The sequence below is a fragment of the Phymastichus coffea genome, unplaced genomic scaffold (genome assembly GCF_024137745.1).
Source record: "Phymastichus coffea isolate CEN01 unplaced genomic scaffold, Cenicafe_Pcof_1.1 PCOF00203, whole genome shotgun sequence".
NCBI classification, from domain to species: domain Eukaryota; kingdom Metazoa; phylum Arthropoda; class Insecta; order Hymenoptera; family Eulophidae; genus Phymastichus; species Phymastichus coffea.
In genome coordinates, this window is record NW_026707014.1 from 177,794 (window position 1) to 202,026 (window position 24,233).

The 24,233-nt window shown below is 53.8% G+C and overlaps 2 protein-coding genes across 10 annotated transcripts; one reads left to right on the forward strand and one right to left on the reverse strand.

Moving 5' to 3' along the window:
• Nucleotides 1-23,951, reverse strand: LOC131673892 (peroxisomal leader peptide-processing protease-like). Of its 4 annotated transcripts, none has more exons than XM_058952254.1 (8): nucleotides 23,647-23,951; nucleotides 18,988-19,225; nucleotides 3,921-4,113; nucleotides 3,472-3,867; nucleotides 3,111-3,387; nucleotides 2,609-2,882; nucleotides 2,139-2,429; nucleotides 1-1,983 (listed from the first exon to the last, which is right to left on the reverse strand). In XM_058952254.1, the coding sequence occupies exons 3-8, from the start codon at nucleotides 4,097-4,099 to the stop codon at nucleotides 1,895-1,897; spliced, it is 1,506 nt and encodes a 501-aa protein (XP_058808237.1). In that variant the 5' UTR covers nucleotides 4,100-4,113; nucleotides 18,988-19,225; nucleotides 23,647-23,951; the 3' UTR covers nucleotides 1-1,894. The 4 variants fall into 4 exon arrangements, with proteins under 4 accessions (XP_058808237.1, XP_058808239.1, XP_058808240.1 ...); XM_058952256.1 differs by having other exon boundaries at nucleotides 3,472-3,858; nucleotides 23,647-23,950; XM_058952257.1 differs by having other exon boundaries at nucleotides 2,609-2,768; nucleotides 23,647-23,949.
• LOC131673894 (ion transport peptide-like) lies at nucleotides 9,206-22,612 on the forward strand. 6 transcript variants are annotated; one of them, XR_009302757.1, is made up of 5 exons: nucleotides 10,835-11,153; nucleotides 18,190-18,488; nucleotides 19,000-19,545; nucleotides 19,961-21,471; nucleotides 21,583-22,612. XR_009302757.1 is itself a non-coding variant. In XM_058952260.1 (4 exons), exons 1-3 carry the CDS (start codon nucleotides 11,061-11,063, stop codon nucleotides 19,118-19,120), a joined length of 513 nt encoding a protein of 170 aa, XP_058808243.1. In that variant the 5' UTR covers nucleotides 10,835-11,060; the 3' UTR covers nucleotides 19,961-22,612. The 6 variants fall into 6 exon arrangements, 2 of the variants coding, with proteins under 2 accessions (XP_058808243.1, XP_058808244.1); XR_009302758.1 differs by lacking the exon at nucleotides 10,835-11,153 and adding an exon at nucleotides 9,206-9,315 and having other exon boundaries at nucleotides 19,961-22,612; XR_009302756.1 differs by having other exon boundaries at nucleotides 19,961-22,612.
• Nucleotides 23,952-24,233: the final 282 nt, after the last annotated feature.

Sequence of the window (24,233 nt, forward strand, 5' to 3'; positions counted from 1 at the left end):
GTGTAATTGCAAGTGATTTATCGAGGTGCGCGCAAGTCGGAATTCTTGACAAAAAAACAGTTGATTAATTAATGATCGACCGGACTTTGTTAACCAATAATTCAATGATATTTAAAACGAATAACTCGGTAAAGCAAAACAAAAACTAGCTAATGCTCGTAGTTTCTAAACCAATCTAGTCATCGGATTAGGATATTTTTTGTAAGGTTTAGAGGTGCGTTATTCAATTTTTGTAAACAATTAACGTACGTGAGGTGGCTGAAAAACGTTTTCTTTTTTAATTTTAAACTCAAAACTTTTATTCGCATTCCAAAGTATACTAAGTATTGTAAGGAAATTATGGTATGATTTTTTATAGGCTTGATAATTGTGTTTAAAACTTGTTTGCTCGAACAAAGATTATACAACTTTCTTTGTACTCATCAGTTGATTTTTTTATTAATATTCATGATAACGATTTTCAAGAATACTCGCATAACATAGATATTGTACGCTGTCGTGCGTCTTTGCATTTATGAAGCGTACGCAGATTTTATAATAAGATATTGTATTTTTTATAGTATTTTTGTTATTATCATAATATATCATTTTAACTGCTAAATTATTGTATTATTGTAGAATAAGAATGTAAAATGGATTTTGGTTGGTAGAGAGATTGTAATTAACAAATAAGTACTTTGTAAATTTGATTCACAAAAATTAGAATTTTCTTGATACGAATGGTGATAACTAAATAAAATGGTGCAATTTACCCTCTTTTTCTGAATAATTGTGCATTAAAGAAAGTTGAGATTTTCTCTCGTGTTTCGCATACTGAATTTAACTCCGTCCTGTAAATTTTTCATTTCTACTTACACTTGTTCGAAAAAGAGAAATGGTGTTGTTTTACCAAACTTTGGAATCTCATATTTTCTAGATTACTGGATACCCTGTATAAGAGTGATGATTGTTCACGAGTGTCGTCATTACTATAAAAGCTTATGATATAGGTATTCAAGGTTCTTCGAAAAGCAACCTTGTTTTCATATCGATTATAAAACTACTTACCAGTTAACGGTAATAAAAACTAATGAATTCCAACAAAAAACAAGCATGTATATAAAGAAGTACTGAGGTTTATAAATAGTAATAAAAATAATACTTAAAGATAAGACGTGTTAGAAGGTTGTATTGTTGCGGTTCAATTTTTACTAAAACAATTGTACAGCTTAGCTTGCTGTTTCGTAATCAAATTTTTTTCATAAAAAAATTCTCACACAGACATAATACTACTAATCTGAGCCCTTGTTGAAACTAAAATACGTAACGTCAGCCAACCGATTGCGAAAAAAATAAATGTCCGCATTTTTATACAAGATGTCAAAATCGGTCAATTCAATAAAATTCTTCTCTCAATTAAAAAATCATGTCAATAAATCATAATCGAACACGTCACACATGATCGACTCCAATTAAAATTGCGTATTCATAACTTTTTCGCGTAGCAAGCCGAAGAAATGCCAAGTTACATAAATCATTGTGTTAATTGTAAGTATATAAACGTCTCGCTTGCTATGCGTTTTTTTTTTTCATTCATTTACTCTTGACTATAATATTAAAGTGTGGTGGAGCATATAATTTTCTATTTTTGTAGGATGGTTGTCTTTGGAGAAAAAAAAATAAAACTGAAAGCTAACATTCGTCCTTTATTTTTACTTTTGAACCCCGCCTCAACCAAAGTTATTAGACAATATTCCCATTTAAAAAAATAACTTGCAAAAAAAGAATGAATAAATATGCAACGACCGTATTATCATAATCACGCTCGTTGCATGTTGAACCTCATTTACGTCATAGTGTACGTTTTTTCTCTCCTAATCTCACTTACGCGCGCATTGGAAAAAAACGCAGCTTTTTATATCTTCGATCGTGGCGTCAAGTTGTAACTCCACGTCTCGTGAACCGACGGATCGTCGCTGGACAAGCTCTCCAAGCAGCTGACATCTGCAAACGAGTGATGCGAGTCGTTAGAAAAGCAAATCGCGTCGCATTCACGCTGTTTTATCGAGCGGCAATTCATCGTCACGATCAATTGAATTTCAATGGCCAAACCGGATGACAATCTTCGCTGAGCCTCCGTGTTTATTTATTTCTTTTACCTCCAGTCCGCATGAAATCGACGATAGGCCGTCGCAGCACGCTCGACGGCACAGCCATGTTGAACCTCGGGTAAAGGACCGGCGAGGGCCCGGCGCTCTTGATGTTGGATACCACTAGCGCGAGCATCCTTCCGGTGAGGGCGTCGACGACGGGGCCACCGCTCGTGCCGCTCTGCACGCAGCAGCTGGTTTGCACGACGTGCGGCGTCACTCGACTCACGACACCGCGACTGTAGCTTGGCGGCGCGTCGCCGCCAAAGAACGGAAATCCAGCTGTCAGCACCGGCGTACCTGTGAAGGGCGACGTTTTCTTCTGTTTTTATTTATCTCCCTTTCTTTCCAATTGGCAAGAAGTGGGTCGGCGCCGACGCGGCGCTTTCATTCGATTGCGCGAATAGTGCGTCGTTCGGGCCAATCGAAAAGCACTCGTGGCTGGCGTCGTGGGCGAGCGCGCCAAGTCAACGACGAACCTTTGTGGGGCAATTGCTCGGCCAACTCCAGGAACCTCCACCGCCGGCAGCGGCCGCCGCGCGGCAGCCTTAGCACGGCCACGTCGTAGGGTCGTTCGTCGGGCGTCCGGTAGACCAGCTGCGCCTCCTCAGTCCCGACCCGCACGCTCTTCGACGCCGACTGCGACAGACAGTTGAGGCTCGTCAGGCAAGGAGAGGAGCGCGAGCTGCGCCTGTCGCGCGAATGATCCCTCGACCGAGCGCCGCGGTTGTCGAGGCGCCGACGAGCGGCTGGCTAGAAAAATCGAGCTGCGTTCGGTTGTTGGCGCGCAAGTCCCCGCGGCGATCGCGCGGCTGAGTGTATCCGGTTATTGGCGCACTCTCACTAACGACGGCGACTGTTCCTCTCCTCTGTCTTTGATGTTCGCCGCCGTTATTGGCCGCAGCGGGAGATATCGTTTTCGTTTCTCTCGTTTTTTCCGGCTCGTGGAGAAACCCGCTCTCGGGCCGTCAGCGCGCTCACCTCGCGGACGACGTGCGAACAGGTGAGCACGGTCTCGTAGTCGAGCAGCACTCCGGTGCCCCAGCCGGCGCCGCACCGGACCAGCGCCAGGCTCCCGTCGAGCGAGTCCACCGGGGCGGTGCTCGGGGCGGTGCTCGGGGCGGCGCTCGGGTCGTTGGCTCGCAGCAGGCGCTGCAGGCAGGGCCGCAGACTCGCCGCGAAGCTGTGGCCAACCAGCTCGCCGCGGCACCAGCTCCGGCTCGTGAGCAGCATGCCCACCAGCCGTCTGCCGCCTCGTCTGCGCTCGGACAGGCCAACTTGAGAGGCGCCGGACAGGGAAACGACGGGGGGGGGGGGGGGGGGGGGGGGGAGGGCTGGCTACCTCAGCGCGAAGACGGGCGCGCCCTCGCAGCCGGGCAGCGCGGGCGCGTCGCTCATGAGCAGGCAGCCGTCGGCGAGCAAGTTGCTGGCGAGGCCGCGCGACACCGAGCCGAGGAAATCCGGGCACGCGAACGGCGCCGATTCCAACTCTAGCGCGGCGCCCCGGGCGGCTCCCTCGGGCAGCACGGCCAGCAGCCGGGCCAGGCTCGCTGCGGCGGCCGCCGCGTCGCCCAGCCCGTCGGGCGCCACGAGCACGAACACCGTTAACAGGCCACGTGCGTCATCGAAGCTCCACGCGGAAAGCAGCTCGGCGAAGGCCCGGCGCAGCAGCGGGCAGCGCCAGGCGAAGCTCCGCGAGCCTGCGCGCTCCAGCAGCTCCGGGCCCGACCTGCGACAACTCGAGGCGCTAGGTCAGCGGAGGCGGTGGCGTTCGGCGACGGGGGCTCTCACTGGTGGCGCACGCGCAACTCCAGCTGCAGCGCCGTCGGGCCATCGTCCAGCGCGGCCAGGTCCACGACACTGTGACGCAGCAGCGAGCCGTGGCTTAGCACCCAGTCGTCGGCCAGCAGTATGCCCGAGCAGACTGTCCGCTCGTCCAGCGACACCAGCGCGCATCTTGCCTCCTCCATCGCGCTTCTTCGGCCTGTAATGACAGAGAGGTGGAGACTGCCCGCAGCTGCCGGCCTCGTGGACGCGGCGCGTCGGCCGATCGCGAGAGAGGCTGGTTACGGAAAATTTCGCTCGCAGCGAGAAAGTCGCCGCTCCAGCAATTGGAGAGGAGCGCAGCTAATAATCGGAACGTTCGATCTCGATTGGCGCAAATTGTGTCGCGCAAGACTTCAATATCCATCAGCCGTCTCGGCTGATTACGCTGCGTCGACCTCCCGAAAGTGGTCTGCCTGGTCGAGGCCTCCGTCACGAGCTTTCGGCTCGATGAACGCTCGGCTATCTCCAAGTGCCTCGCGGAACGTCAATTTTGGAGTCCGAATTTGTTACTTCTCGAGCGCGTCGGTGAACTTTTCGAAATATTCAACGCGACGTCCGCTCGAATTTGAACGCGGCCATGTCTGGAATCAGATCTGAGTCTTGACTTCGAATGTGCGGCAGAGAAACGAGCATAGTCGCGGTGGCGACTGCAAACGAGTTGGCAGTTGAAATTTCCGCGAAACACTGTTCAAACGGTCGTTAATCGTCAAACGTCATCGCGACAAATATCGTCCTCGCTCGACTGCGCAAAAGTCCAACGTAAATTTCGATGTCGGAAATAATAGACATTCCTATGTCGTGACATCGAATTCCGTATAAAAGCAAGGCCGGCAGTCTAAAAAGAAAAGAGAAAGAGAAATAATGCAAAGATGAAAAAGAAAAATGAAACAGGATACATTTTCAGCGTATCAGCGTCCGCGCGGCCGTTGCTGCACATCGAGTTTTTCCCGAGCACGGAGCTATCGGTATTAGCCCGTCTCGAGTGAGTCACGTAATGGGCGCGCTCTTTGATCGGCGTGGACGTGCGCAAGCGAACAATGTGTCGCGGCGCGAGGCTGACCGTGAGCGGGCCGCGCGCTCCCGATATCGGTCAGCCCGCAGCCTCGCCCGCGACGACGACAGGTTGTTTACCTCGCGCGCGCCGGCGAGAAGCCAGCCGCTCGAGCGCACCGAGTGGTCGATTAGCATATCTGCCTCGCGCGCAAACCCGTCCGTCTCTCGCGAGTGCGCCATCGAGGCTCTCAAGGTCCCGCGATTCCGCGCGCGCATCCACGCGCTGATTGATCGTGCGAGCGCGGTCGTCGCCGCGAAAGACAGAGAGAGAGAGAGAGAGAGAGACCTTCGCCAGGCAGTCTACCCGGCGTGCGTGCCGCTGAGTCAGAGTCGCTCGCGGCATCAATTAAATCGCGGCCGGGCGAAAGGGCGTCGCGGAGCACGCTCCCTCGCGACCTTGTTCCGCGCCAGACTCGCTGGCGCGGCCGCGCGCGGCTTAATTGGCATGCGGCCGCGCCGCCGTCGGGGCCGGCGCAAAAATCCTCGACTAGCTGTCTCGCGCGCCGCGGGATAAGCCGACGCACGCAGGTGTGGACCAACAGCGACGGGCGAGGCCTTCTCGAGGAGCGCATTGTTAGCCGATTCCCAAGGCCCAGAGCAGCGCCAGCCCCGGTGGACCGGCCCGAGCGAGCGGGCAGACGAGTTTTTCTCTCTCCGTTCTCTTTTTCTGCTCGGCATCGCCGCGACCACGGCAGACCGCCTGGCACCTAACGCGACGCGCTCGGTGGAGCGAGCGGCCTGCCTCCAAGCGGACGAGGTTCGCCGCGATTGAGACGCCGCGCGGGAGCTTTCGCCGCCGTGCGGCATGTCTCCGGTCGCTCATTCCCACGCGAGAGCCCGATGCGCTTGCCTTTTTCTCTTCCCTCCCCTCCCCCCGAGGGCGTGAAGACTCTCTCTCCCTTGGTCGAGCGAGGTCGGGGCCGCAAGTAGTAAGACATCACGTATGGTCAGCCGCCGGCCTCTCCCCGCGCCTTGCCCCGCGCGCGTCAATTAAGGGGACGAAAAGCCGGGCGAGTCAGGGCCACGCGCTGCGCGTGCGCGCTTAACGAGCGTGCGTTAGCCTTCGAGGCGGTTCGCCTCGAATGAATTATGAATCGGATCGCGAATGCGTATCAGTATGCCGCCAGCGTCGCTGCCACGCTGTCTACTACTACTCGCGCGAATCTTCTTTTTGCCAGCCCGCCCCTTGCGCTTCCTTTTGGCATTCCGCCGCCAGAGCGAGAGAGAGCGGGACTCGTGTAATATGCATGAGGAAAACCAGTGCGGGATTAAGCGCAACCGGTTCGGCTGCGAGCGTCGCGCATTAGCGCGACGGCTACGCGCGCGCTCTCGCCTCGACTCCCGCGATACGCCGCGACTGCTGTGCGCGCTTTCCTCCGCTCCCGACGCGAGCCGCTCGCTTATCGATGTATACTCGGCATTGCCTTGACAATGAAGCTTCGCTTCTCTCGCCGAAAGGGAGATAATTGCTCCCTCACGGATTGCCGCTCCGTCGGCGGTCGTAGATAGTTTCGCGCGTTCGCTTCCCTTTTGGCACTCGCGTGGACTCTGACGTTGCCTCGCGCGCCGCTCTCCGAATCGTGACCGCGCGCTCGCAACCCCATCCGCGCGTCTAACAGTCAGCCGCTTGCGTCAGGACTATTTTCGGAAGAAAATGCTGACTTCCAAAAATAAATAAATAAATAAAAAAAAAGGGCCGAGGAGAGCTTCTGTGATCAGGAGCTTCACCGGCTCATAAATTACGATGGTGATGAGGCCAATTCAGGATCCGCTAATAATAGCGTGCCAAGGCAGGAAAAACACGTAGGAGGAAACCCACACCCTTGCCCGCGTCTACTTGTTCGCAGCCTAATTATCCCGCTTAAGCGGATGAAAGAGAGAGAGAGAGAGAGAGAGAGAGAGAGAGAGAGAGAGAGAGACGCGATGACACTCGAGTGCGAATGACGATTGAGCTGCGATAACGACGGGCTCACTTAATTTTTTTTTTTTTATTCCATTCGCGCTGTGGACTGCTTTTAGCTCGTGTCGGCGCTCGACAAACAGACGGACGGACTCGTGTCGTTGGGGGAAAAAAACGGAAAAAAAATCCTCGAGCGTCATGGCGTTGCTCGCTCGCGTATTCGGCAATCGTTGCGCGCTCACAGCGAAATCGCGAAGGCCATCGTCGCATTCTCCGTGAGGAGCTTGCGCGCGCGCGTGGCTCTCGCAAGCGCGTCCTACGGGTAGCAGAGCCACCGATGCAAGACTATCGTCGAACTCCGGTCGCAAGAACAGATCGAAGTGAATCCGGTGCGCGAGGATAAGGGTATCGAAAAATAAATAAATAAATTCAACAAAGGAAAATAGAAAAAAGAGAGGGAAGTGTTTGTTTTCCACCGCAACTGATGAAAAATACGAGGAGCCACTAACACGATCGGCCATCAGTCATCGGTCGGCACTCGGGAATATTTCCCCCCTCCCCGAACTCGAATGGAAAAGAAGCATCGCGACCGTACCCCCTCGGGCGCGTGACTCATGCATCACCGCAATATCGGCACGTATTACGCGATCGAGTCCTCCTCTCGGCAAGGAGAAGCAGCGCGTTCTGACAATAACGACGCGCGTTAATAAGCCAGCAGGTGTCCGAGCGCGTGGCGCTTATTTTCGGGGCGCACGTCAACGCTCGATGATGAGTAATGCACTCGAGACTGATTTGCATAGGGTGAATCATCGCCGGGATCGAGAGCAAGTTGATTTTTCTTTTCTTCTTCAGTTTTTTTTTCGTTTCATCGCGCGCCGCAGAGAGAAAAAGAGACTGGTTTGACGCGTGCGTTCGCAGACTAGTAGCGTTCACGGGCTTTGGTCAGACGTCTTATTTTTCCTTTTTGTCCGGAACGGGTACGGTGATGAGCTGGAAGCGAGGACTCGTCGGAATCGGCGAATTTGGAAACGCTTGGCATAGTTAGCGGGAAAGACGAAGGCTATGGTTTCGAAGCATTCCAACCTCGAGGCGATGATTTTTGGACCAGTGACAGGCCTGATTTGGAAAGGAAGGGTCGACGTCATCCGCGAAGATGCGCCATCTTGGAGGTGCAAAGCCGCGGGTGACGGGTCTGGAGGGCGACGAGACGGCTCGTTACGTATCGATGCGGCAGCCTCGATCCGCGCAATTAAGGCCGCGCCGACTCGAACGGATAAGCCCCGCAGCGGGTGAGCTACACGCGCGCGCGCTCGCGATACACATTGTCGCTCTCAACATAACGCTACGGAGCGACGATGCTGTCCCCTTACACCCCCCTCGACGCGCCGTTCGCGCGGCTCACTCGTCACCTTGGCGGCTCGGCGCATCTCGCGAGCACGCGTCGGCCGAAATGTCCAAGATGCGAACGCCAACGGCCACCCTATTTTTGGATGAACACTCCCTTGCGGAAGCGTGACGGTTTCTCCCCGATGTTCTTTGCCAATCAAAACGCACGTACGGTTCACTCGAGATCCCGAGGGAAAAGAAAAAACGGAGAAGCGATTCTTCAATTTTTGTTTTCCCACAATTTTGCAGTTTTTACATCATTGACGTAATCATCGCGCTGCTTTTTGCGTATTTTTATGTATTTTTTTTCAACGGCGTGACTTAACATCGCGTGCAACAATGTTTTTTCACTTTATTCTCAATTGCTGACGATTGTGTTCGCGCAACTCCGCGGGAACGGTGAAACAGAGGACACGCGTTCCCCCAATGCGCCGCGACATGTTGGAGATTTTGAAAACCGCGCTGGAGGCAGCGTCGGTCCAGTGAAGAAGCAAAAAATAAAATAACAACAACGCTAATAATCCGCGGATTTCGGTAGAAATGCCTCCACAATATAATCAACAGTGCGACGTCGCTGCAATTTCCGGCAAAGAGAGACAGCGAAGAAAAATGAAAAAAAAAAGGCACCCTCGCTCGGAAAAAAAATAGCACGACGGTTGTTTACTCGGTACGAGCACACGCGCGAGCATACGAGAGCAAAGCAACAGTTGCCCACTACAGGAGCACACGGCAGCGGCGCGCGGGCAGTCGGCGAAAGGGCAAGGAAGCGAGAGTCGGACGGCGGGCGGCGCTCCCCCTCCCCTCCCCCCATTCCGGCTCTGCGCGCGTGGGGTAGGTGGAAGGAGGAGGGGGCGCGGCACCTGGCCCGACAGTATATCAGGCGCCGAGCGTCGCGACGCCCCGAGCACAAGTCCGCGAGCCGCCGCCCCCGACGCACACCCAGCAGCTCGCAACTCGGATCAACAAGTGGCTGGCGCAACTGCAACTCTTTCCCTCCGCCTCTAGCTTTGTTTTATCGAGGTACGTTCGCCTAATACTCTTCCGGCCGTCGACCGGGACTCGCCTCGCGCTCGCTCGCTCGCTTTCTCTCTCTCTCTCTCTCTCTCTCTCTCTCTCTCTCTCTCTCTCTCTCTCTCTCTCTCTCTCTCTCTCTCTCTCTCTCCGTCCCTCTTACTCTCTCTCAGCGTTATGCGAGACGCGCGCTCCGCGGTCGACGGCGGTTACTTGCCAGTCTCACAGCCAAAGTCGAATTACACGGAGCAAGACGAGCTTTATGGCATTTGCTCGACTATTTATAAGTACGGGGGATCGATATCCGCAGTTTTAGTTTCACGGTGTCGAATTTTTCAAGCGCAGTCCGACGCGCGAGCGATTCCGTTCCCTTTTCGGCCAACGAAATTCGTTATCAGCTGAGCCGCATTCGCTGCATCAAAGTCGCCCCCAGGAGCGCGTTTCCAGGCGCGTTGTTCCGTAAATCGACGACGGGCGACAAATTCAGGCGCTCATTGTCGATGCCTGTCGCAAGTGAATCGAGCCCCGCGGTGATCCGAGCCCTTGCGAGGATCTTCGTCAGGACAAACTCATCGAAATAACCGTGTCGAGCGACGAAAAAAAACGACAGCTTTTCCTTTTTTATTTCTATCAGTTGTCGAGCGAAACGTTGACGAGCTTCACATTCAGAGTGCGTTGTTTTGAGTACATCAGTCGCTTTCTGAAATTTATGGAAATCCGCGATATCACTAGGCTTACAATAGTAAATTGCGGAATTTCTTCAAAAATAATACTCGCATGCGACAGAATTTCGCCTTTCTCACTCAACTATCGCTTCTAAGACCCCTTCAAAAGTATTTTTCGTAGAGTTGTGGGAAACAGCTTGGGATATACCTTGCGACTACAACGGTACGATGGCACGAGAAACTGAAAATACATTTTTTTTCCGTAAAGAAATGTGTCGTCGCGTGGATTTATCGTGGATCTTTGAGGTGTTTTAACATTACGCGATGCACTACTGGCACGAAAAGCAAAGTTACATACTTCTCGGTCGAGAATAACTTCATCTACCATCCATCTTTTCGTATTTCATAGAAATGGAAAAAAGCTTATTCTTTTTCCCGGGTGATCGATATTTTCTTCACAAACGAGATGTTTCCTTGACTTCGAGAATTTCGCATGGCACAAGTTTCGGAGAGCAGCGTCTCCTCTGGGCTCTTAGCCGTCGAGAGGCAGAGCGAGAAACGTCGTACTGCCTCGCTCCACCTACGTGGCGGACGGTCGAGAAAGGGCGCGCACCGCGAGTCTCGGCAGCGCGATCCGGCGGCCGACGACTCTAGAGGCGCTGATTCTGGCGAGCAGCCCGGAGGCCCGCGGCCGGGTCCGGGCTCGCAGCCGGCGCTCGGTGGGTGTGTCGCCGGCGGTGTCGGCGTCGAGCGACCCGAGCGCTGCGCGCGAAGCGTCGAGAGAGAATCACGCGCCGGGGATAATCGACTGAGGGAGAGAGCGAGAGAGAGAGAGGCCACCGAGGGCCAGTTGAAAGCCGTGAGAAAGAGCGAGCATGTGCCAGGCGGCGCGAGTGCGCCCAGGCCGACTGGCACGGATACGGGCATTAACTCATCAGTCGAGCGAGAGCGCGCCGCCGGTCCGCAGCGCGTTCGCCGCCACCGCCGCCGTCCCGGCCGTGGCTGAAGCAACGACTCTCGGTGCCCGACGACCGCGCCGAGGCATGCGCGCCGCCGCGAGCCGCCGCGCCAGCGCGTAGCGGCCCGAGAATGCCGCGGCGCATTGTTTCACACAGGCCGCCGAGCGACGCCAGCGTCATCAACGTCGCCGCAGCGGAAGAGGGGACCACTACGAGCATCCGGGTAACTTCTCTATCTCTCTCTCTCTCTCTCTCTCTCTCTCTCTCTCTCTCTCTCTCTCTCTCTCTCTCTCGCTCGCGCGCGCACTCGCATGCTCTCTTCGCTTTCCGGGCGCCCGTGGTCCCCCGAAATCTCCGATCTAATCGCCTGGCCATGCCTCCTCGATTGATCGCGGCAATTGGCGCAGCGATGCCAATCGCCGCGGCGAATTGGGGTAAAGCTCCAGCGAGCTTTTCGTCGGCGCGCCACCGCCGAGAGCTCGTCGATCGTCCTTGCACCCCTTTTATTATACTCCCCCTCCCCCCAACCCTTTTATTCTCGTTATCGACGCTGCCCGGGGAAAATTGCTTTTCGATCAGAGACGCTGCGGCGCGCGACCTCGCGCTCTGCGACTCGCGACGAAGGATAACTCCGTCTCGGAAACCAAGGCCTCGGAATTGATGGCTTCCGCGAGGAAGAATTAAGATTCAATGCGAACCGAGGTGCATACGTGACCCGAGCGAAATGCAATTATCGAGCCGGCCTGTGTGGGATAACGCGCAACGTATCGTATAACTCGGTTGCCGAGAATAAAACGCGCTTAATGGCGATTCGCGCCGGCTTGCTGCACGCCAGCAATGCAATTATCCTGGGCATTATTACGCGGCGCGTCGGAGGGATCGCGCTGCTTTCCTTCTCTCCTCGTCCATCCCCCATTTTTTTCGCAGCGCGCCTTGGGCAATTTTTCGGCAACTAGAGCGTTATTTCGAATATCATTGAAGTCTCGCTGGCGCTCAACAATGCGGAGCAGACGAAAGCAAGAGAGCGTCGTCGATCTCAGCGAGTTGACCAACGGCCGACTACGGCTGCCGAAGCTCGATCGTCCAAGGAACATTATCGGCAAGCTGTCGACCGATCGAGAGCAGACGGGCAACGCGAAAATCGGTCGTGGCACCGGACTTCGCATTCGACCGGACAACCAAAGAAATTCGTCGCCGATCGGCTCGCCGAGAGAACAAAAATTAATCACTCGCGTTCCCGCGCAACGATCGATACTCTGCGCTTACCAAGCGCGCGCCTCGCAGCTCGGCGTCGAAAGGGAAAAAGCCGATATAGAGAACCCAAGCGCAAAATCGGCGCGTACCGCCGTAGATCCGCGGCCCGGGGCCGCCGAGAATGCAGAGAGCTACGCGCGAACGGCTGTCGGTCGATGACGTCAGTCTCCGTCAAGACTCTTCGGAGTGTTGCGCGCGACGAGGAGACGCTACTGCCGCGGGCGTCCCGAGTGCCCGACGATCGTTCCGCTGATCACGCGAGATAACCGGCGCTCGTTCTCGGAAGCCTATCGATCGGTCTATTTCCGAGAGCCCACGCACTTTGGGCACTGCCACGTGGCCCGCAGTGGCGATTGCGCGCACTGTTTCTCCCACGTTAGAACATCCTTTTTCCATTCGTCTCAAGACGTACTTCCGCCCCCCCCCCATCGTTGATTATCGCCAGTCATCGGTCTGATTCTGACTGGGAAAAATCCGAGAACAAGTCGCACGTGCGCTCGGCGATATCGCTAAGGCGTATCTCGAAATCGTTGCTCTTTCCCGAGCAACGGTTTTTCGGACTGCTCCCGTGCACTCCCCTCCTGTTCCTTCCGCGCGCGTTCGTCGGACGGCTCTCGTCGTTAAAAGTAGGTCTCGGGCGTCGAATTTCGCGCTTTCTAAACTCGACGCGTAAGAGTTGAGCGCGCGATCGCTTTACGATCCTCCGCGGGCGTCGCAAACGCGAGCGGAGGACAAGCGCCATGCGCCGACGCGCTCCGCCGTGTGTACAAACAAACCTGCAGCGAGCACCGAGTCACCGGTTGATGCAATGCTCGAGCCGAGTTTTGTGAATGAAGCCCGCTCCCGCGCTGTACACGCGTCGGCGAGCTATTTCGGGACGCGTCTTTCCGCGAAACGCCTCGGCCACCACTACCGCCGCCGCCACGGGCATGCTCGGGAGGAGCGCGCGTCTGCCCTTTGATCTCGTCGGAAGCCTTGACTGGCGCTGGGTGTGTGCGTGACCTCGGAGATGCGAGAGAGCGAGAGAGAGAGAGAGAAAGAGAGAGAGAGAGTCGGACGCGCGCATCTTTTCGCAGCCGGCGGTCCGGTAGATCACCGCCGTCGTCGGTCGGCGAGTCCTGTCTTCGCGTCCCGGAGTGCGCGGTCCCTGACGAAGGCGCGGCCGCAACGCAAAAAAGCTCGCGCGTCGCAATGAACTTGGACAGCGTGCGGCGGAGAAAACGGAGTCGAAAAGCGCATCTCGCGGGGGGTCTCTCTCCGTCTCGCGCTCTCCGGTCGCCGCGGCTCCGCGGTCACTCTCGCGAGAAGTCGCAGTCCTCTCTCGCACACACACGCGCGTGCGCTCGCGCAAGTGGGGGGAGAGTAGCGCGGCGATTGGCCGGCGCCTTGGCCATATTATAAGCGAGTGCACTCGCGCGCGCTAGTTAATGTTAGCAGTCCGAGCTGTGTGATCGCGTCGCTCTCTCGTGTTCTCTCTCTCTCTCTCTCTCTCTCTCTCTATCTTTCTCTCGCTTACTTCTTCGCGAGACGTTGCCTTGTTTTTTCTCCGCAAAGTGCAGTGAACCGTGTCGAAAGCGACGGCGAGCGCTGGCTGCGTCCGACCGAACCGAAAGTGCGATCGAGTGACGGTGAAGCAAAAGCAGGCTCGAGCTGTTCCCGAGGGGGCTGACCCAACGCCGCCGACGCTCCTTCTCGTTGTTCCTGGGAGCGCCAGACAGCGAGAGCAGCGCAAGGGTGCGAGGTGAGACGCGCCTGCGTTCGTGCTGAGCGACGATGGGCGCGGGACGGGGACCAGGTCGCACGTGATGCAACGTCACACGGGAACCTTCCAAGTGGTTTCGTCGAGCGGCGTTGGTCGGCGAGCGCGCCGAGGACTCGCCGGAGAAAAGTCCGCGTTTCAGCGTGAATCGTGTCGGTCGCGGCGTCGCCATCTTCCTCCGTGCCAATGGAAAAACTCGCGGAAACGATGTGCGCAGGCGAACCCGAAGTCGGCTGGCTCGTAGTGGCCCGCGAGTGTCGGCGGCGTTCTCGGGCCCTTTTGGAGGAGGCACATCCGGCATGTGAGCCGTTCGCGACCGGCCGATTTTCGGTCGGCGCACTCCGGTGGATAAGCCGACCAATGGGCGCGCCGAGCGGGCGAGCTGTCGAGGTTTTCTGTCCCCTCCCGCCCCTTGAGAGGGCTGGCGGAGTGTAAGGACTCCACCCCTTCGGCGCTGAATTCCGCCAGTCGGTGAGCTGTGGCGCCTTCGAAGTCACCTCGCTGCTCGTACTGCGATCGTCGCTCGCGCCCTTCGCCAAATTGACGCGCTGCCCTCGCCACTCGTCAGTGCGCGAGTCATCGTGTGGGTTGTTCGCCTTTGCCAGCGATTTCGAGACTGTGTCATGCCGCGAAAACAAAACCTGCGCCCCCGACGTCCACGAGTACCGCGTCGACATCCCCGGCGAGCTACTCTTGGCCGTGCGAAGCGGCCGCGTAATACTCTCTTTCTCGCGAGGAAAAAAAGAGTCAGGTTATGCAATTGCGACGGGCGATAAACACGAAGAAAAACTCCATTACGTAACGGCGCGCCGCGAGAGGACTCGAGTCATCGGCGGCGTCGTCGTCGTCGACGTCGCCTTCTTCCCCTCGGCGTTTTCCGGCGTGCGTTGCGCAATGCCGACGATCCAAGCTATCAAGGACAGGCCTCGCGTTATCGATAGAGTTTTTTTTTTCCTTTTTTTATTCTTTTTACCTCGGGTTAGCCGTTTATCGCGTTGAGACAATGCTTATCTGCGCGTCGAGCGATGGAGGGGAAGGAGGGAAGTCCGAACATAGCGCGACAAAAAATCGTGAACTGAAAAAGTGAACGGGATCTCGACGCGCGCGCGAAAATTGCGTCAGCCGGACTCTTTCGAGATCCGCGTTTGCTCAACTCGACGTCGGGTAAACGTGCTCTCTCGCGCTCTCTCTCTCTCTCTCTCTTTCTCTCTCCCTCTCTCCTCCGAGACGGTGCTCTCCCCTTTGGTAGAGGATGCGGCGGGCGATCTCACGAGTCGGGCGACGCGGTGCGTCGTCGACGGGGAAACGCGGCGGCGATAAAACGACGCGCGGCGGCGGAGCGGAGCCGAGCTCGCGCCAAGCTGTCTGTGCCGGTGGCGGCGCGCTACTTCTCACCTCTCTCTCTCTCTCTCTCGCTCTCTCTCTCTCTCTCTCTCTCTCTCTCTCTCTCTCTCTCTCTGCCGCTGCTCTCGACGAGATACACACGTATATATCTAAATATATATATATACAACCGCAGCGGGGATAAACATAGCGCGGCGTGCGAAGGCAGCGAGGCTGCTCGCTTCTCAGCCTGTAATTTCGGAGTCGCCGCCTCGTTGCCTCGATCGATTTATAGGAGCGGCCTACATACAAGCGACGCACGCACGCGGGGCCCTTTTTCTTTTTCTTCCATCTCGAAGACCAGTTTTTTATTTTTAGAAGCGACTCTTCCTCTTCTTCTGTGCTCGAGAGAGAGAGAGAGAGAGAGAGAGAGAGAGAGAGAGAGAGAGAGAGAGAAAGACCGTGAACCCTTTGACGAGGCCTGCAATTTCTTTTTGTGGGTTTTGTTAACAAGATGCTCGCCGGCTGCTTAACGCGGAGTAGTCGATCGTCGCGCGAAACATATCTGGTGAAAAGAGCGAGAAGCGAGCCGCGCTGTCTCGACGTGAAAAAAAAGAGCGAGGGAACGCCTCGGCAGGTGCAGCGGCGGCGGCGGCGGCGGCGGCGAGCAGCCTTGAGCGATCTTTGCATAGCGATCGAAACTTCAGCGCGGGACGTTGACGCGCGCTGACGTAATTGCTCTTTGGCCGCTTATCAACGTGGAAATTACGGGGCAGGTGCGCTCTGCAGGCTCCGCCGTGGCGTGGACGACTGCCACCCCCCTTCTCTACCCGGGGCTCATTGGACCGCCGTAGCTCCGCGGCCGAGAACGGAGAATGTCGATGCGGTCGTCACCCTTGACTCCTTATCGTTGCGAGAGCCCGCGCGCGACCGCAAGTTCGGCTGTTTACAAAGACGCGCCGGCTTCGACGTGCAGTTTCGATCGGTCACCGCCGCGTGCAACGTCAAAGCTACATAGCTGCGCCCCGAGCGATCGCGAGCGCGAGCATCAATGGGAGCTCGGCGTTGGTACGCAGCCGGAAAGGCAGACCGTTCGTTCGCGAGAGAGCTGACGAGCTTATCTCCGATAAGGACGCGCTCCTTGCTCTCGATTGCCGCGGCAGCGCGAGCCTCGAAGGTCGCTGCTCGACTCGGTCGTGTATCTCAAGTCAAGCGGTGTCCTCGCCAGTCGGAAAGGGATCTCGTCGATTTGGGCAGCGTGAGCGGTCGCGTCGATCGAGACGTCGACGCCACCCAATCGCATGGATACTCGCGCGCTCGTTCCGCGGGGCGAGTATATCGCCGAGCGAGAAAGAGAGAGAGAGAAAAAGTAAGCGCGTGTTGCTTCCGCGGCAGTAGGCCAACGATCTTATATAATTATCCTCTCGACGCCATTGACGTCACTGCCATGTGGCACTAGGCTGTATTTAATCTCGCGCGCTTTGACGGCGTCGGAGAATCCGGTTGATCTTAGCTCGCGCGCAACGTCAACTTTTGCACGCGGGTGGGGGACATTCGCGATATCGCGTGAATTTTCCACGGCCGTGTCCGACTGGTGCGCTCTCTCTCTCTCTCTCTCTCTCTCTCGCTCGGCGATATATTCGCCCCGCACCGACTCGAGTGCGACGGCAAACATCTCAATCCCGAATCCCACGCGTTCTCGACGAGGGTTTACAGTAAAAGCTTTTTAGCGTGACTGCTCTTACGCGCAGTTAATTACGTTACGGGCTGGAAACAGTAAGAGCGATTTGATAGTCCGTGGAAAAACCGGTTTCCCATTGCGGTCGGGGAAGGAATGGCGGGGGGCGTTTATCTCTCGCGGTGATAAAAAGGAGGATTTACAACGAAAACACTTGGCCCGACACATTTCCGTTCTGATGAAAAAAAAAAGAAAATAAAAGACCTCGCGGATTCGGTGCCGATTGCGCGATTCACTAAAATTAGACGCGCAGTTCTTTTGTCCAGAGAACGAGGGGGGAGAGAGGGGGCACGTGTTCGCGGGTATATTGAATGGTAACGCTGGAGTTCGCAAAAAAGCGCGAGGCTCGTTCGTTGACTGATTTATATGGACGGCGAGCGGCGGGCGACTCTAATTAGAGGACGATATACCCTTTTAATTCTGCCGTTTCGTGCGCTCCTTTTTCTCCTACGCGGCCGACACTTTTCCGCAGCGCTCGTGTTTTCGGAGATAACGTTCAGCCTTTCCTAAAAAAAAAAAAGAAAAAGAACGAGCGAGATCCGCGCTGCGCCCACGGAGGCGGAGAAACCGGATCGATTACGGACAATCCGCCGGCCGCCTCCCGCGGCAGCGCTTCCCTCGCGATTGAGTCATCGTCGGACCACCTGGCGCGCGCGCGCAAGGGAGCGAAGGAGTTGCGTTCTATTTTTAGCGTGTGTTTCGGCGAGCGGAGAGTCGTCCGCCGACGATATGTCCCGCGCGCGCGCGCGGGCGCTTTCCTTTCTCTGCTCGATTCCCACGGCTGCGGCGAATCGATCGCCGGCGGAGAGAGAAACGTCCGCGAGATTTCGCGCGCGGTCGGCGAACCGGTCTGCCGCCCTCTCCCTCGCCGACGGCCGCCAGGCGAGAGCCTGGAGCGACAATGAGCGAGAGAGAGAGAGAGAGAGAGAGAGAGAGAGAGAGAGAGAGAGAGAGAGAGAGACAGTGAGAGAGAGGGAGAGAGACCGAGCTAAAAATACAACGAGTGCTAATGAAGTTGTCGGCACACCTGCCGCCGCGAAATCCGGCACGCGCGCCCGTTACGGGTCCGCGCGATCGGCGCGGCCGTGAAATCGATCGCCGCGTAGAAAGTACGGCGCTCAGGCGAGAGCGCGCGAGCCCGCGCCAGTCGATTCACTTTTACTGATCGGCGCCTCCGTTCCGCAGACGATGCAGCGTCGCCACCAGCGAGAGACAGCGCGGTGCAGTGCCGCCGGCCCGAGGACGCCGGCCAGCACGGCCGCGCTGCTATCGGTGCTGGCCTGCTCGCTGGCCATCCTGCTGGTGTCCACGTGCCTGGGCAGCGCCGAGGCGGGCGCCCTCATGGGCCATCCCTTCAGCAAGCGCTCCTTCATGGACATCCAGTGCAAGGGCGTCTACGACAAGAGCCTCTTCGCCCGGCTCGACCGCATCTGCGAGGACTGCTACAACCTGTTCCGTGAGCCGCAGCTGCACACTCTCTGCAGGTACGCGAGCGACGCGCGGAAGAGCCCCGCTCGACGCCCGCCGTCGCTACCGCCGTCGCCGCCGCCGCCGCCGCTCTCGCGGATCGAAACTCGCGGATTTCTCTTCTATTTATAGCATCCAGCGGCGAGCGCGAAACCAAGTGTGCACGCGCGTGTCCGTTATTATCCGGCAAGCGCACGAACGAGCCCGAGAGAGAGAGAAAGAGAGAGAGAGAACTCTGGCGCGCGCGAACGCGGATTTACGAGAGCGTAATTCAGCCTCTTTTCATCGTTGCCGCCGCCGCCGTGGAGAAACGACCGCGCTCTAAAATTACGCAGCCGAACTGCCAAGATCGCGCGAAAATTCTTCTCGCTTTGGTTCTATTTTGTTCTTCGTTTTTTCTTTTCCGCTCTCGGGGGACGAGAAGAAAATCTCGGCTTTCCTCGCGAGCTACGTTTTCAGAAAGGGAGCAAGAGAGAGAGAGAGAGAGAGAGAAAGAGTCGTAAGATTCTGGCGAACCTTCTTTTGCAGAAAAAACTGTTTCACGTCGGACTACTTTAAGGGCTGCCTAGACGTGCTGCTGCTGCAGGACGAGATGGAGTGGATACAGACGTCCATCAAGACACTCCACGGTGCTGATCCTGGGGTTTAGGTGCTTTTCCTTTTTTCGTTTGTTTATTTTGTTCTCTTCTTCTTCTTCTTCTCCTCCTTCTTTTTTATTCCCACTTCTCCTTTCCCTCCACGTCGTTACTCCAACCTGCATACCCGACAAAGAAAAAAGCTATACTTTCGCGTGCACTATCGAAAAACTTTAATTAAACGTTATCTGAGACACTCTATCGACCATTAAAATATCCTTAGAGTGTATATGCATTATATAATATTTAACGATTATCTCAGAAAAATAATTATAACGTAGCTTTTTCCTTCGCGTTCTCGATTCATTAATTCCTGCCCGTTCCACCATAATGCACTTGTTTTTTCTTTAGTTTCTTCAGTTTAAATTTACTGTGTGTGCAATGTATAGAATAGTGACAAGTTACTTCAGGACACAGAAACGTTTGTGTATGAGCTTAGGTAATTCCGTATACAATGTAATTATGTACCATCGACCAAACTGTATACTACGAATTTTTTGAAGGTATATACGGAATTCCCTATTTTTGAATTTTTCTTGTTTTGCAAGACGATCGATGTATGTTTTTTTTTCTTTTTGCTTTTACATCGTCTTTCGGAAAAATATTTTTGGAATAACGCCGAATGCGAGAGAGAGAGAGAGAGAGATAGAAAGGGTTTTTTGTGTGAATCTTGAAGGTGGAATATTTTTGGCTGGAGCGGCGAAAGACTAACGATCCGAAAATACCCAACTAATATAATCAATTTCGCAAATGACGCAGCGTTCGAGAAAAGATCATTTTTTTGGCCGGTCTTTTCTCGAAGCCTCCGAATCTCGAGCGATTTCATCTAACGCGTGCTTGTTTTTGCAATACAGGCAGAACTGCTTCGGCAGCGAATACTTCACGAGCTGCATTCAGGCGCTGCTGCTTGAGGACGAGAAGGAAAAGTTCCAGGAGATAGCCGAGTACCTCGGCCGCAAGAAGTAAAAGCTCTAGGAGACTGACGCACACTACGACATCAAAAACGCAGCAAAACAAAAAAAAACATAAATAACGTAAAAAAAGAAGAAAAAAAAGAAGGAAGAAGAAGGACGAGGAGATGCACCACACGCGGGAGAGAACTAAAGGCGAGTCGGAAGACTTTTGATCGTCCAGTGGAGAGAAAACGATCTTTCTTTCTTTTTCTGCGCCTAGAGACGGGAAAAAATCGGGCTTTCTAGTATTTCTTTCTTTCCTTTTTTTCCGTTGCTCGCCTCATATCCTGGTTTCTCACAGCTCGTTCCTTCGCGACGCGCTGATTGCTCTCTCGATTTTTTTTACGTTTACCCGCTGCTAGTAACGTTATTCCGCGCGCGTCGGGCGAAAACCGCGTTGGCGAGGTCGGCGATGGCGCACGATGTCTCTTTTCCCCAGTGGATTTTCAGTCACTCGGAATTCGCAAAACCACGTAAGAGACGCGATTTCTCGAATTTTCTTTTTTCCTTTGTTTTGTGATCGTTGGCCATTTTGTCGATGCCGTGAGCGCCATCACGGAAGTCGCCAGTCGAGAGGGTACGACGCACGTACGTAAGATGCAGCAGCGGCAACGGGATTATCACGAGCGAAAATAAAAAAAACATAAAAATAAAAGAGTACGAAGTGACGAAAAGGACATACAGTTTCGAGAGTTACATGCGTCCCATCAAATACAAATTCTAGTCGAACAACAACATACGCACACTAACGCACACAAGCGCACGCGCACGCGCACGCACACGCACACGCACACGCACATGCACGCACACACACACACACAGACGCGCGCGCGCGCGCGCGCGAGCGCGCAAATAAACGAAAAATTGAAGAACAATACAAGAACAATCAACACCGACAATAATATATCCGCGTGTTTTTGGCGCAGGCGCGCTTGATGCGAGCGTCTCGCGCGCACATCGCCGTGAACACAGGCGTGGGCGCTGTTCACCACGCGTGCGCTCGGCTAATTAATCAACCACGGTTCGATTGCTGTCCCCATCCGTCATGCCCATCGTTACAATCACTGCAATCACCACGATTGCTATATTGTTGTCGAGCGCAGCGCACACGCTCCAGGCGCATTTTGTAACAGCGTCGACGGAACGCGATCCGCGCGTGAGCGTTCCTCGACCGTTGGAAGCGTCGAAAGGCGCCAGGCCGAGCTCGCTCATTTCGGCGCGCTCTCCGCATCGTTCACGGGGGAGCGCTGCACGGCGAGTGCGCAAGGGTCTCCGAAGGAATCGAGCGGGCTGAGGAAGGTCGACGCTGGGCCGCGCGAGCTTGCGACTCGCGGCGGTCCGAACGACGCGCGACGCGGCGAGGGAAAGAAAAAAGAAGAACCGACGCCTCGGCTTTCCTCCAATTTCTTTCGGTATTTCGCACGTAGTATTTATTTATTCCTTTGGCGTGCTCTGCCTTAAGGCTTAAGCTTAAGTTTTCCAATTAGCCCGCGGCGAAGTATTATGGCACTCTTTCGTTGTAGGTCGCAGGCGTGCGCGGCGCTCCTTCGTTCTTCTGCCTCCTCGGGCGGAGGGGAGGCGAGCGGATGAGAGGAGATAGAGGGAAACACGCGTGTGTCGCTTCGCAAAAGTGCGCCGAAGAAACAGTGAAAAAGATTCTCAAGAGTGGCCGCGGACGTGCGCGCGAGAGTGAGTGCGAGAGTGCAGAGTATAACGGTCCATTCCAAAATCAGTATTGAAAAGTTGTTTCCATCCGCGAAACGCAGCCTTGCATTTGTTCATTCTCGACTTCTTCGTTAGTCCTCTTGACTTCGCAAGACTTTGTTTTCTTTTCTGCTTTCGTTCTGCGTCTATTGCAAAACGAATTCACGAGCATCGGCAGGAGAACGAAAGAGAAACAAAAGAAACGCCAGTGTGAGCGATTCGCTTGTCGCGAAGAATCGACGATTTGTATTTCGTTTCTTTTTAATTATTTTTAATATTATTATTAGTCTACTATTTGTATTTATTAAAAAAAAACAAAAAAAAAAAAAACACGGACACGCAAAAACAACAACGTTGGATTTGCCGTGCAAAGTGTGATTGCATCGCTATATTATTTTCACGACGATGTTTGCGTTTTCCGAACTTCACATCCGAGCGCCTTGAAAGTGAAACCGTGTAGGAATGATGCGTGTACATAATGGATTTTATGTAATCTATCCTTTGATTTCCCCCTGTCCCTCCCCGCTCTCCCTCGATTGCTTTGCAAAATCGACAGCTTGGATATTGCTCAATGTCTGTATATTTGGCGTCCGTTTGAGGAGTAAAGACAAAATCGGAGAGGATAACGCGAAACGAATGATTCGCAGGGACAATGTTTGCGGCGACGATGACATGTTGGAAAGATTGTAATCTTATTCGATAACGATTAAATTTAATAAATTATACCTATTCACGTGTATAAACATTATGTATTGCGCGTAACGTAACTGTCACACGGATATCTAGAACAAAAGCAAAGGTGAAATCTATTATTGTTTGCGTGAAATAAACGAATGATTCAAGAATAAAGCGACGTTGCAGTTGCATCTTGCTCAATTAATCTTTCACCCTTTTCTCCGCGCACGCAGCCTTCTCGAAAAAGCGAGCATATCGGGAGGCGTTCCGACGATAATCGATCCGCCAAACACGCATCATAGCTTAAAATGGAACGTCCGCGTGGCGATTATCTCTCGCTGTTATTTTTTCGACCGAGTGACGTTTCGCACGTAAAAAAGAGAGCGATCGCATCACACTCGAACCGCCGCGTGATAAAACCACGCAAATAAACGCACGAGGCTTGCATAAGCGTTTTGAAAGTTAATTATAATCTGTCACCAAGTTTAGTGAACTTTGTCGCGCGCGCGGATGCGGCGCTGACAAGTTAGCTAATCGAAGAATAAAAAAAAAACAAGGAAAAGAACGCTCCGACGCGATTGGCGCTTTGTGAGTATATTTTTGTAGACGTGACTGTATATTTACATGCGCGAAGATAATAAAACAACAAACTCGCCTTGCCGAACGTTCCGTCAGTGAGAGGATGACGACGATCCCACTATGTAAGACGCGATAACGCCAGTCAGTAGTACACAAATATCAAGCGTTATAAATCGTTACATTTATTTTCGGTGAAGTTTGCGCAAGTGTTTGGGCGATTTCTGCCAGACACCGGCTGTCGCTGTTTCGCTTGGTCGGTGACCCAGATGCAAAGTGCACCTGATTAATCTTCGACTATTGACGAATAGGAAGAAAAACCGGCATTAATTATATAACAAAAGCCATTTGGAGCCAAAAAACCCATATTTGTTTACATAGCTTCGATTAAAATTATGACGAAAAGCAAAAGTTGTTAAATTGCAGTCGTATAGTCACATGACTCTCGATTACGAATTGAGATATTAAAAATGAAAGTCGCACATGTGTACACACACATGTGAAAAGAAGAAGCACACTCCTACCGTTCATTGATAAAGTAGGTATCAATATTTCATATTACTGTGTGCATGCACGCGACGAGACTAGCAATTATAGGCGAATAATTTTGAATTTGGCGCGTCTTTACTTACGTTTTCGTTCCTAGTTGTGACGGGTCATTGCCTATGCCGCTAAAACCCGACATGCACGTCGCAACGTACTTGCGTGACTTCGACACTTTCGCCAAGCATTTTTATCCACTTTACAAGGTTAGAATTTCCAGACGTAATCCGCCGATAGCATTACGAGTTGGTGCTGTTTGAGTAGGAACCGTTCGAAAGTAGCGCGACGGTACACGCATTGATGTTCGCGCGCGAGATGCACCCGCACTTTCGTCGATGGCTGTTCTTATCACACACACCTAGCCGCGACGGCGACTCACGATGCAACGAGCTCGCGGTTGGTTATCAAAACAACAGCGCGAGTGGTGCTATCTCGTCTCCGAGCTACGAATTAAGGATCAAATCACGCAATCGAGTGCGCCAATATAATGGATATCCTCGACTTGTCATCGCAATTAAACTGCAACTTACTACTCGTGGAATAGCTGGAATTTCGAAATGAAAAATAATAAATCTGGCGGGAAAAATGAGCTTCAAGGTGACGAAGAAATTAAAATACCAAATCGACGATTTTCACAAGCAAAGCAAAGAGCGACCTGCGGCGCGACTTGCATGAC

Excerpts from the sequence above, each read along its gene's own strand:
- LOC131673894 (XM_058952260.1), top strand. The coding sequence starts at position 11,061 with ATGCCGCGGCGCATTGTTTCACACAGGCCGCCGAGCGACGCCAGCGTC. Across the intron at positions 11,154-18,189 it reads GGACCACTACGAGCATCCGG|ACGATGCAGCGTCGCCACCA; the intron begins GTAACTTCTCTA and ends TCCGTTCCGCAG. Across the intron at positions 18,489-18,999 it reads CAGCTGCACACTCTCTGCAG|AAAAAACTGTTTCACGTCGG; the intron begins GTACGCGAGCGA and ends CTTCTTTTGCAG.
- LOC131673892 (XM_058952255.1), bottom strand. The coding sequence starts at position 4,099 with ATGGAGGAGGCAAGATGCGCGCTGGTGTCGCTGGACGAGCGGACAGTC. Across the intron at positions 2,883-3,110 it reads GTTCGCACGTCGTCCGCGAG|CCAGCCGCTCGTCGGCGCCT; the intron begins GTGAGCGCGCTG and ends CGATTTTTCTAG. Across the intron at positions 2,430-2,608 it reads CGAGCAATTGCCCCACAAAG|GTACGCCGGTGCTGACAGCT; the intron begins GTTCGTCGTTGA and ends CGCCCTTCACAG.